General features: G+C 34.1%; 1 protein-coding gene and 1 long non-coding RNA gene across 4 annotated transcripts; one reads left to right on the top strand and one right to left on the bottom strand.

Annotated features, from left to right (window-relative positions):
* The first annotated feature begins 5,341 nt into the window (after window positions 1-5,341).
* LOC7453913 (cationic amino acid transporter 9, chloroplastic) lies at window positions 5,342-10,121 on the top strand. Of its 3 annotated transcripts, XR_008058581.1 has the most exons (10): window positions 5,342-5,675; window positions 6,404-6,816; window positions 6,922-7,098; window positions 7,223-7,447; window positions 7,529-7,705; window positions 8,063-8,299; window positions 9,032-9,121; window positions 9,239-9,329; window positions 9,526-9,623; window positions 9,710-10,121. XR_008058581.1 is itself a non-coding variant. In XM_024595952.2 (9 exons), exons 1-9 carry the CDS (start codon window positions 5,423-5,425, stop codon window positions 9,540-9,542), a joined length of 1,680 nt encoding a protein of 559 aa, XP_024451720.1. In that variant the 5' UTR covers window positions 5,342-5,422; the 3' UTR covers window positions 9,543-10,121. The 3 variants fall into 3 exon arrangements, 2 of the variants coding, with proteins under 2 accessions (XP_024451720.1, XP_024451719.1); XM_024595952.2 differs by having other exon boundaries at window positions 9,526-10,121; XM_024595951.2 differs by lacking the exons at window positions 9,526-9,623; window positions 9,710-10,121 and having other exon boundaries at window positions 5,343-5,675; window positions 9,239-9,477.
* A 153-nt stretch (window positions 10,122-10,274) lies between these two features.
* LOC7483793 (uncharacterized) lies at window positions 10,275-11,793 on the bottom strand. The gene is made up of 2 exons (XR_002980542.2): window positions 11,173-11,793; window positions 10,275-10,536 (listed from the first exon to the last, which is right to left on the bottom strand). It is a non-coding gene; the product is annotated as an uncharacterized LOC7483793 (long non-coding RNA).
* Between the last annotated feature and the right edge of the window lie 1,005 nt (window positions 11,794-12,798).

Below are 12,798 nucleotides of genomic sequence, written 5' to 3'. Positions count from 1 at the left end.
TCACATATTCTAGGTCACAAAGTTTGGTCGGCTTTCCTAGTTTATTGGATGTTTTTTTCCTTTTATTTTTAATTTCATCCATCTATATTTGATTTGTTTAAAATTGACTTTGACTTTTTTTTATTTGCTTTCCGTTGACTTATCTTGATCTCGTGACCTGACATGCATAATTAACATGCTTTGTTGGGTTAGCTCATGTCTGTTTTTTTTCTTTTCTTTTTATTAGTTTTGGTTTTTCTTTATTTTCATTTGATTGATCATAGTCTTGGCTTCGTGATATTTTTTTTATTTTTTTTTAAGTATGCTTATGTAACCTGAATATATTTTTAAAAAAAATAAAAAAAATATATCTTGACTTATTGTGTAGCGAAACCCACATATCTATTCATTATTAACCAATAAGATATGCACTCTTGAGTTTTTTTTGGTTAGGGATGTGTTATTTATTCATTATGACATGGATAGTAAACATTTGAATTATATCAATAGCAGGCTGCGTATCTCAAATCATAGAATAAAATTAACAAAAGTGATTTAGACTTGATACATGAAAATTAGCATGAAAAAATTACTTGATTGAATGGAGAAAGTGTGTGTGTGTGTGTGTGTGTGTGTGATATACAGTTTTTTTATTAAATTTAAATTCATGGCTGAATTGGGATGATATTGACACAATCATTTATTTGATCACTTGATATCACATAAAACTAGTTCAATGGAGAGAGGAAATTGTATATTTAATTTATCAGTATAGAATTAGAAGATGGTATAAAATGTTTACTTTTTTACTGAAATGGCCCTGTTTTTTGCAAAAGTGCTAGAGAGAGAGAGAGAGAGAGGAGATATTTTACTGGTGGGTAGATGGGGAGATTTCCATTTTATTAAAAACGTTTTCACAAGTTGCTTTCAAAATTTTGTGCATATTCATTAATGGCTTGAATTTATTGGATAGATGACAGGATGCAACGATTTTTTTACGGGACTTGAAACAACCATGACCCTCTAGAGTTATGGATTAAAGATTTTAAACTCGACCGGTAATTGACTCGGGATGGTGGTTTAGATTAAAAATTTTGTTTGGGTTGCCCAGATCAACTCTAATTTTTTTAACAAATCAAAATGATGTTGTTTTTATTAAAAAAAAGAAATAGTTAACGGATTGCAACTAAGTTTTTTATCGGGTTTTACTGGATCAACCTGAGTTTTTGACCAGTCAATTGGGTTTTTGATTTCTCTTATTTTTTTAAATCCGACCCGGTTTTGATCTCAGGTTAATCGGGTCCCGAATCAACTCACCAGACCGACCATGTTTTAAAACTATATTATGGACCTTCTTTACGAAAATAGTTGTACTCCACCTAGTAAAAAAACAAGTTTTTTGCAATATAAAAAAATAATGCCCACACATTGCTAATGTGTTTTAGAGAAGGAAAAAAAAATTCATCACTAGTGTCATAAATCCTATTGAATCCAATAAGATGTTTTTATTCAATTATATAATAGAGAAAGCAAGGATAATAAGAGGGTGTTTGGTTATGTTGGTCCGGCTGAGATTGGGTTGAAACACATATTTTTGGTGTTTGGTTAGGGTTCAACCATATTTTTTGTAATTGTGGGACCACCAAAAACTAAGGTTCAACCTCAATTTCTCATAAGTTATCTAAACCTATTTTTTATGGTCCCTCTCAACTCTCCACCAACAACAAAAAAAACATAAAAATCCAGAGAAAATAACCGTTGAAAATATTCCCAAAACAACCCTTATCCAGATATCCAATCTCACCCAAACACCAGCACTGTTGAGATCTCTCCAACTCCTATCCCTTCATTTCTCTTCTCTCCTCTCGAAATCTCTTTCGCTTGCACCCATTCTATTACTTTGAGATTTCCAAACAAGATTGTTATATTCATTGTAAACGAGGTAAGATTCGGTGATCTTCTAGCTCATTCGTCAAAGAATAAGCATTGCAATGGTTTTTTCTTTATTTTTTTAATTTCAAATATCATATCCCCTCACCTCCCTTCTTCAATCTTCCTCAAATCAAATGATATTTTACTTAAATTTGCCCGTGATTTTTCTGACAGTGCTTCCATTTTTTTTTCATAAATAAATCATAAATCCGTGTGGTTTAGCCGAAAGGACAACAAGGGTTTGGGAAACAGAGGTGGTTTCATCACAAATCATGAATTTCCTCTTCTCCATCTGAAAATTTATTTTAATTAACTACATATTTCAATTTATATGATGCTTGATTGATTTTTTTTTCTAATTAACTGTCATTGCTAATAATTTATGTTTATTTGGTCATATCTATTTACCTTAAACAAGCTGTATTAGAAGCACGCAACCAAAACATAATGTTCAGGTTACATTGTTGATTTAATTAATTTTTCGATTGAAACCTGTTCTTGAAGGTAATTACTTCTTTCTTCTAAATTTTTTATCTCTCTTGCATTAACTCGTGTGATGGAGTTTTGTTTGTTTGACTAGTTTATGTTGCTTGGGTTCTGCTTCTTGTAAAATGGCTTTGCATTTTTTATTTGGTTTAATGCCTAAATTTAGCTATTGCTTTTGCATTAAGGGACCGTTTGGGAACGCGGTCCAACTCGCGCTCCCAAAAATTTTAACTTTTTTTCTTTAAATTAATTTTTTAGTGTTTTTGGATTGTTTTGATGCGCTGATATAAAAAATAATTTTTAAAAAATAAAAAAATATATTATTTTAATACATTTCTGAGTGAAAAAACATTTTAAAAAGCAACCACAACCACACTCCTAAACACACCTAACTCATGTGTGAAGACAATTTTGAATGCTAACAAAGCTATTTCTTGTAAACTGAGTAAATAATAACAGAACTTGAGAAAAATATACCGAGAGTTGTAGTTTGTTTTAGGTGTTCATAATTGAACTTGACTTTTCTTTTATTATGTTTATTTCAAAGAAATTGGTCATTTTTTAAAAATTTCTTGTCTTTAACAAATGAATTGCAGGAGCTCTAATCACACTTGTATAAACATAGAATTACACCTGAAATTCAAAATTTTAGCCAAAGCAAGCACTCAATAGTTCTTGTCAATAATTATGCTACTTATTCATGTAACACTTTAATAAGCTAAAAAAAGCAGAATGTAAATATAAATTAGGAGAGAGAAATAGCAAAAAAATGAACATGTCCCTTTAACAAGTATCCTAAAGTTATTGGAAAGGAAAAAAAATGAGTATACAAAACCACTTCTCTCCATAACACAAAAGTAAGTATGCAACATCACAATACATGATTGAGGATTTGATGAACTTGTTAAGATACAATATTCCTTGTTTATTTTATTGAATTTTCCCATGTGAACCTCCCTTCAAATATACAAAAAACTAACAACTATACAAAAAATAGCCTATAAGCAAAAAACTCATAAAAAATGAAACAACAAAAGAAGATAAAGAGAAACAAAAAAATTGATTACCCACCGATCAAAACTAGTCACAACAACAGGGCAGCGTATTAATCGTTTCATAAGGCAAATTTACTAAGAAAATAGTGGAAATAATAATTTAATGCCAATTTTTAATTACTATTTTGATTTTCAATAATTAATTTATGTGAGTTTTTAATTTATTTGGCAGCTGGTTGTATATGTTTTTTTTTAAAGAATAAAATTGAAAAGAAAAATTAAATTATACAAAAGGATTAAAAACAAAAAAATACCAATTAAGAGAATGAGAACCTTATTTAAAATAAAAGGTAAATGAGAGGACAAATTAAAATTTTGAATTTAAAGGGGGAATTGAAAAGAAAATTCAAATTCAGAAAATAATTCAAACACAAAAAACCAAAATCAAAAGAATGATGATCAAATTTGAAAAAAATTACAAATTGTAATTATAGATTCAATGATGAAACTGAAAACAAATTGAAACTTGACAAAAGGGTAAGAATAAAAATTAAAAATACAAAAGGGTAAGAATAAAAATTAAAAATTAAAAAAATAAAAACCAAAGTTAAAATATCAGTAAATGTGAGGACAACTTTGAAAGTTTAAATGACCAACTGTTTTTTATAATATTTTATATTTATTAAAATACCAAATTGTTCCAAACCAACTTTATTATAACAAAAAAATCAAGACAAAATTACAAGAAAAAACTCTAGAAGTAAGTTTAATAACTTTTTTTTTTAATTTTAAAGATATTGAAGTCATTTTATTATGTTAAGAAATTGAAAAGACAAAAAATCCCTCACACACAAGTTTTTTTTATTACTTTTAAGCATAGTTGTTCATGGTTGATTTGATAAAAACATGCTAATATATCATGTAAAAATATTTTAATACCTCCAATAATTAGTTTTAAATTTTTCAATGAAAGAAATAAAGATATCGTTAACAGTGCCAATAAATGTAGATCTACAATATTTTTCAATTCACATTACCTTTTATTAATCCCAGCAGTACATGGTGGGAACAAGTTAGACAACACTGTAAATTCTTAAAAATGTTTTGATGTTTGGATTTTGCGTATCCGTTCATTTTCTTTATTTTTTTATTCAACGAGGAAAGAGTTTCAACGTGATGAGTTTCTTTTTTGTTTTTTTTTTCAAATGTGATCGTTGGTATAAATGTCTATAATTACGTTTATTTTTTTTGGTTCAAAAAGTATTTTTAATTTTTTTTAGTTTTAAATTAAATTTTTTTTATAATTTTAAATTATTTGATATAATTTTTTTTAATATATTTATAAATAACAAATATTTTAAAAACAACATCAGAAAAACACAAACATGACAAGAGGATTTTTTCATGGAATCTAAAGGGCTGTTTGAGAGTGTGGTAACAATTATTTTTTAAAATATTTTTCACTTGAAAAAATATCAAAATAATATTTTCTTAAATAATTTTTGACATCAATATATCAAAAATACTAAAAAGCTATTAATTTAATATATAAAAAAATTAATTTTTTTTTAAAATAAAAAAATAAAGAATATTTTTCCATCAAATATCTGTGGTGGTGGCCCTCAAGTTAACTTGAGCTCTCTATCCCTTTTTTTTTTTTTTTCTTGAAAAAACCATCCAAACTTTTACACTAATATATATTCAGAAGGCAGTTTTACACCAACATGAAATAAAACAACGTTGCAAAGAGATCAACTCACCGCCTGAAAAAAAATAAGACTGAAGTTTTTTTCAGATAAAGGAAAAAAAAAGAGGAGAGCAGTAAAGAAAAGAAATTTGGCAAATATGAATTGAAATGGAAAAGAGAGATGAAAATAAAAAAATAAAACATCATCCATGACGCATAGCACATAAAATAACATTAATCAAACCAAACATACATCCAATCCGCAGCACCGTATCAACGGATAGTCGCTATAATTTATGAGATCCTGATAGAGGAAAAAGAAATAAAAAAAATCCTGTGATCAATGGGGGCCCAGAAAACTCCTTCCCCCTCCTCCTCCTCCTCCTCCTCTTCCTGGTTTTCTCACTTCTGCTCCTCAGCTCTCAGGACCAAACCTATAAATTCTCCACTTGACACCATCCTCGTCTCTCGTAATTCCACTGATGCCCTCGTCCGTCGCCTCGGCCTCCTCGATCTCATCCTCCTTGGCGTTGGTGCCTCCATCGGCGCTGGCATCTTTGTTGTCACCGGGACCGTCGCTCGCGACGCTGGCCCCGGTCTGTATTCTCCACTTCAATCTAACATCATACTTTTAAGCACGTGTATCACATGATTTTTATTCGATACAAAATAAGTAATGCTAGACAGTAGCGAGTATGAGTTTTCTAGTGTATATAATACATATATATATATATATATATATATAATTTTCTTCAGGTCTGATCGATGAAGAACTTGAGTTAGTTTGGTGTTTAGATAGATAGACCTTAAGTTTGACCGGGGGAGGAGTTAATTCCGAATTGACTCACAAGCTGAGCCGATAAATTTAAAAGTTTATGCTCTTACAATGGATTGAGTACATGGGTAGCATTGGTATGTGAAATTGGAAAGGATTGTGCAGGCCGATTACAGTTGTACTTTTTGGCCCCGTGCCAGATTTTATACGTTGTTCTCTGATAAGGTCCTGTCCCATCTTGTCATGTCTACTCTAGTTTCGTTCGTTGTTTCACCAAACGAACTTAGCTGATGGAGATGACAAGGATGTGCCGTGGGGCGGGGCGGGGCGCAGATATCTGTGTACTGGGAGGTGAAAAAGATTTTTCTTTTTTATTATGTCCCATATGCACATCAAATATTAGCACAAGTGGAGTTGTCCTGTCCAATTTGATTTACTAAATGCTATCCGAATTGATTGTCTTGATCGATATAAACAATATGAATTGCTTGATTTATGCTTCTGTTGAATTGTTCTTATTAATTGTGTTCTTGGCATGTTGCAATGCAGGGGTAACATTGAGTTTTATACTAGCTGGGTTATCGTGTGTGTTGAATGCACTGTGTTACGCAGAGTTGGCTTCACGTTTACCTGCTGTTGTTGGAGGAGCATACCTGTACACATACTCAGCTTTCAATGAGCTTACTGCTTTTCTTGTTTTTGGGCAATTGATGATTGATTATCACATTGGGGCAGCTAGTATAGCAAGAAGCTTAGCAAGTTATGTTGTTACGATTTTAGAGATGTTCCCTGTTTTTAAAGATAATATTCCGAGTTGGATTGGACATGGTGGTGAAGAGTTCTTTGGAGGAACTCTTTCCATAAATTTGTTAGCGCCATTTTTACTTGCTCTTTTGACTGTAATTTTGTGCTTGGGTGTCGGAGAATCTTCGATTGTGAACTCTTTCATGACTGTATTGAAGGTATGTATACTTGCACACAGAGTTATTGTTGAATATTGTGTGCAAATGTTGATGAAGGATGTGAGATTAGAATAGATGTAATGACTTAGTTTGGCTTTGGTACAGGTTATCATTGTTATCATTGTAATCTTTGTGGGTGCTTTTGAGGTTGATGTTTCGAACTGGTCACCTTTTGCTCCACATGGTGTTAAGGAAATATTAACCGGAGCCACTGTAGTGTTCTTTGCATATGTTGGGTTTGATGCAGTTGCAAATTCAGCTGAAGAATCTAGGAGACCACAGGCATGTTCTGTTGATTTGGTGCTAAATATATTAGATTATGAAAAAAAATCCAATCATGATTTTAAGAATCGTGTATGTAAATCTGATTGTTTAAATTTTGTTTCCTGATTTGTTTGGTTTTCAGCGGGACCTGCCGCTAGGCATCATTGGAAGTCTTGTCATATGTATTGCACTTTATATTGGAGTCTGTTTGGTGCTCACTGGGATGGTGCCTTACTATCTCCTTGGGGAAGATGCTCCATTGGCTGAGGCTTTCACCTCTAAGGGCTTGAAATATGTTTCTATTTTAATCAGCATAGGTGCTGTTGCTGGACTTACAACAACCCTTTTAGTTGGTCTTTACGTTCAGGTGACACACATCTACCTTGCATATAATTACATGCTTTCATAGCTGTGCAATTGTGAGTGACAGCTTGTTTCTCATAAACAGTCTCGATTATATCTGGGTCTTGGAAGGGATGGTTTACTGCCTTCTTTGTTTTCTAAAGTGCACCCAACACGTCATACTCCTATTCATTCTCAAGTCTGGGTTGGTATTGTTGCTGGCACTCTGGGAGGGTTGTTTAATGTGCACGTGCTCTCACACATTCTGTCAGTTGGTGCATTGGTATGTTGTTCTGATCTTCTTCTTTATTAAAATTCAGGTGTTAATAAAATCCTGCAACCTGTTTAAGATGCAGTTGCTATCTATTTTCTAAAACTGCCACCTGCACTTACCAATCACATTGAAGTGTGCCTGCCAGTTCCTGCAATATTGAATCGAATCACAAATGACATGGCATGCTGTGATGTGTTTGTGTTTAGGCAGGAAATGAATTCTTAAAATTCCATGCTCGTTGTCATTAGTAGTGCTTCAGCATTTTGATTTTCAAGGCTTCACGCTTCTTGTCAACAGTAGTGCTTGAGTGCTTTGATTTTTATTAGTGGGTTATACGCACCTGACATTGTATTAGACTGGTTGCAGACAGGTTATTCTGTTGTTTCAGCATGCGTCCTAGCCCTTCGCTGGAAGGATAAGACAGCGAGTCAATTTTCTTCAAGATGGACTTCAGCATGGAGGGAAGGGGTTCTTTGCATTGTCACAGTTGCGTGCTGTGGTTTTGCTGCTGGACTGTTCTACCGTTTTAGTGCTTCATTTATTTTTCTGGTCGTGGCAGTTGTTATAGCTATACTTGCTACTGCTGCTCTTTGTTGCCGTCAGGTGAGTATTGTATTGTGCCTTTTGTGGAATGTTTCTTCTTACTAGTTCCACAGTTTATGATAATGATGAAGTGGTTATCATGAGGGTAAAAATCTGATAATATTGTCCTAATGGTGGAGATTAAATTTGTGCTTCTTCTGTTCTACATTGATGAAATGTTGTTATCAACGGACATACTATGATTTAGATGGTGGTGAGTTCTGGTGTCTTTGGGGTGGTCTTTAAATTGTGGGGTTTTTTTTTATGAGAACTTTATTTGTTTTCTTTTCACACACGGAACACTGATTCTTAGTTGTAGAGGTAATTGGCGAAACGAATCAAAGAATACTCGAGAACTCTGCTGGCTTTGGAATGTGGGCATCTTTTTTGTTGATTCATTACGCCCTTCTGTAACCTAGACTGTGCACAAGGACATTTTTGAAGTAGAATTTCTTGATGCCTGATAATATTCCTGGAGCACTAGTTGCATCTCATCAAACAAATATTCCTCTTTTGATTTTCCTGTTGAGTTTTCTTTTGTTGGGATTTTAATCTATTTAAAGGGCTAACTGTTGAGTTATATAATGGTGTTTGCTCGACTTTTTTTTTAAAGGGCCAGCAAGGCCTCTCCTGCCTAATGTAGGCTATGTATTTACCAGTTTTATGAGGCTGGCTTCTATCTTCTTCATGATTTTCTCCAGTCCTGTGAATTTTTGAATGGCCTGTAATGCCTTCCGTTTATTTTTCTCACAGACTTACACCAACCCTCCAGGGTTTTCGTGTCCTGGGGTTCCCATTGTGCCAGCTGTTTGCGTCTTCTTCAACATGTTCCTGTTTGCTCAGGTGCACTTTTAGAGAATCATTTTTACAAGCAATGTCTCCTTACAAATTGCCAACCTCTGAAATTAATCTATTCTCATAGAAAAGCTAGTTAATGATGGCCAGCTTTCCTTTATGCAGTTGCACCATGAAGCCTGGGTGAGATTTGTTGTCCTGAGCATTATCATGGTTGGAATATATGCATTCTACGGGCAGTATCATGCCAAACCAGGTTCAGATGAGTCAATTATTTATCAGAGAGCTCCTACAGAAGCAACTAGATAGTTCCATCTTAACATGCCTTGTTGTCTGTTGTAGCATTTATTCTCTTGTATTTGCCAATGTAACTAAGCTATGGCTATTTATTCCTTCTTGCTTTCTTTGCCTCTTTCCCCCTTTTCCCAATCAGCCTTATTTTCTTTATGTAGAGAAATCCCATGCATAAAAATATCACGCGAGTCTCGGGATTGAAGGATGAAAATAACAGAATCCCCAGGAGGAACATCTTGCCGATGAACATCTCTCTGTTAAGTGCTCGAGCTCTCCTTGCCTTTACCAGTTTTCCGTTCCACAGTCCACATCCCCCTAATATTCTCCAAAACCATGTCGTAGAGTAGATCGAATGCCCTCATATGTGCAAGAAGCTGCCTCTTATTACGCAAGTTAATCAGCCCCTGGGTGTTTTCTCTGACGCTCATCATTAGAACAGAGTGTGGCCCAGTGCTGAAGTCCTCCTCCTTCCTGCCTGTGGCATCTTCCTCCACTGGCCAACGCATGCTGATTTCAATTCTATTGAAGAAAAGAGTGCTGGTTTTATAAGCAGCCAACCCTAATAAAAGCAGGAAAAACCGACTCCTGACAGCAGTTGACGTAGAAAGACTACTGAGGATGGAGAAGAGCTATTGAAGAAAACATTTTGTAAGTCACCAAATCATCGGGCCAAATTTTGTCCCGTTGAAACTAGAACCTCATGATCGGATCTTTAGCAACATTCAGGGTGTATTAACGAGAAAATTCTTTCTCACATCCTCGTCTTGGTTTCGAATCCGGGATAGTTGCATGAAAACCAAAACCATTTATCATCTAAGCCAAAAATCATAAGGGTTTATAAAACTTCAACTACTAAATAGCAAATAATGATATTCCTTAAGATTGTTGATAATCTAGAGTCATCGTATAAAAATAAAATTCCGACTTTCTCAAATGCTAATTTCCAATATGGCCTTTCTGAGACAAGGTAAAAATCCACGCAGTAGGATAAACTTTTAGCGTGATAATGTTCCGACAAAATTGCCTTTTAAAGGCTTAACAAAAGCCTGTCAGTCGCACACAACGTCAGAGTAAAATCCTGTAGTCTTCCTTTGACAGTCCTTAAAATTGAGGAGTTCCACATCAAAAACTTCGAACTGTTTTGAGCTGAAAAATGTAGAAGGTCCGACCTGTACAAAGGATTAGGTAATCAACAAATTCTTATAAATAAAGAACCAGGGCATGAACATTTGGAACTCGACAAAAAATATTTTTACCAGTGAAGCACCCATGATCTGGATAGTTGGCAATAAGTTTAAACTTATTGACCATTCTTTCCTTTTTGGGGAAGGAAAGATAAGAATGGTACTTGATTGAAATTTTTATTGTTCTACTGAGAAATGTTTTAAATCCAGGAAAATAATAGTTTGTAGAGTCTTCCCCGCAACTGTTATTGACCATACTGCATAGGCAGTTCACATGAAGATGAAGCAACCATGGAAAGAGTAAAAGGGATATGGATGGCATTTTATGGGAGTCTTGGCCTCGGCCTCAAAGGCAGGAAAAAAGAATAGAAGCATCACAAGTGTCACTATATATACCTGGGACTGCGAAGCAATAACTAGCATATTGGTTCTCTTTTCTTACTTTTTTCTCTCTCTATTTTATCCTAAAACCCCTCAGGAAATATTTCCACAGGACCCAGATGCATATAATCAATAAAAAGGAAGAAATCATGATTAAGGAAAGGGAAGTCGGGTGATGTTGGATAAAGAGATACTGAATTGTGCAGAAAGAGAAGGAAGCAGGCAATTCGAGAAACTAACCGGTGGCCCAAGTTCTTGAGGAATGATTATCTTTCTCTTCCCCCCAGGTCTCATGTCTCGAATTCCTTCCTCAAATCCTGCTTAAGTTCCCTTGTTAACTACCTCTATTGCTTACAGCTTTTAGTTTGAAAAGAAGGCAAGCAGGTCTGGATAGAAGGCACACGATTGTACTGAAGTCTGGATGTAGTCTGTTCGCTTGGAATCAGTGCATTAGTGCCCATGAGGATTTTGACAGGAGAACCCTGCAAGGAGGTGCTGCAATGCGACGACCTGAGTCAGTATAGCCAACATAGTGGAAAGTCACCTGCAAAGATTCTAAACTAAATTGAAGCTCGACAGTGAACAAGATTTTTGTAGAAACAAGCTATTTCACCCGCGTTTATGCACGGATCATAATTTTTTTTTCTTTCGAAGAAAAGGAACATGACAGTTCTTCTAACAACACAACATAAAGTGATTTTGATAATTGGATGGCATCGCACGTGCTATCTAAATGGCACGTATGTCACCTATTTTCTTCGAAGAAAAGAGACCTCCCAAGCAGGACATGTCACGAGGTTTCTGTCTGCACAAAGTTCAAATAAAAAAAGCACAAGTATCAATATAGGAGCAGAGGAAACAAAAAAATAAATAAAATCCTAGCATGGTTGCCAAGGGGCAAAAGTATAATATACCTAACTTCTTAAATTGTAGCCTCAAATTACCGCAAAATGCAACCTTTCTTAGCTTCCACACATGCTCGTTGTCTGGGGCACAAATTTATCAGTTCTCTCAGCAAATTATGTCCAAAAAGAAAGGTATGGATCACTCCATGTTAGCAACTATTCACTCTCGCCTCTACATGATTGCTTCTGTTAGTGTGTACTAACACAGGAAGACTAGCAAGGAAGTGGTCATAGTAACTTATTTAGATGGTGATCCAGTGGTAAAAGTTTAGGATCAAGAGGTTTGCTTCTTCTGTGATCTCAAGTTCGAGCCCTGTGGTTGCTTATATGATGGCCACTGGAGGTTTACATGGTCGTTAACTTCAGGGCCTGTGGGATTAGTCGAGGTACGCGCAAGTTAGCCCGGACACCCACGTTAAATAAAAAAAAAAAATTAAACTAAATAAAAAGGTATAGTTCATCTAGTTAACTTGTTGAGATTAAAAAAAAATAAAATCGAAACACTATTGTTTTAGTTTCTCATTAAAATAATGGATTGATCCAAGTCTTTTGTCCAGTTAAACTCCAAATCAGATCTGAGAATTACAATAAAGGTTCAGAGATGCTAAACTATTGAATTTGATTCATCCACGAATTTCTTCTCACTATAATTACTTCTCTCTTCTATATGTTAAAGTCTGGATATGATATAAGATAGGAATTGGACTGTGACTGTCCAAGTATTACCATTCCTTATTTCACCGACTCTTTTTACCCATGTTACTCATCGGTAGTATAAACATATTTTTTTATATTTTATATTTTAAAAATACATAAATTTATTCTAAAATTATTACAAAAAATAGTTTTTATTTTTATTTTTATCTTTTCAATCTTTTTAACTAAACATGATTATATCTTTTTTATAATAAATATTTATGTAAAATGAGTTTGCTAAGCTAAGAAACATTGAATTTAATAT

Source organism: Populus trichocarpa, chromosome 2 (assembly GCF_000002775.5).
Source record: "Populus trichocarpa isolate Nisqually-1 chromosome 2, P.trichocarpa_v4.1, whole genome shotgun sequence".
Taxonomy (NCBI): domain Eukaryota; kingdom Viridiplantae; phylum Streptophyta; class Magnoliopsida; order Malpighiales; family Salicaceae; genus Populus; species Populus trichocarpa.
This window is presented reverse-complemented; position numbering and strand designations above follow the sequence as displayed.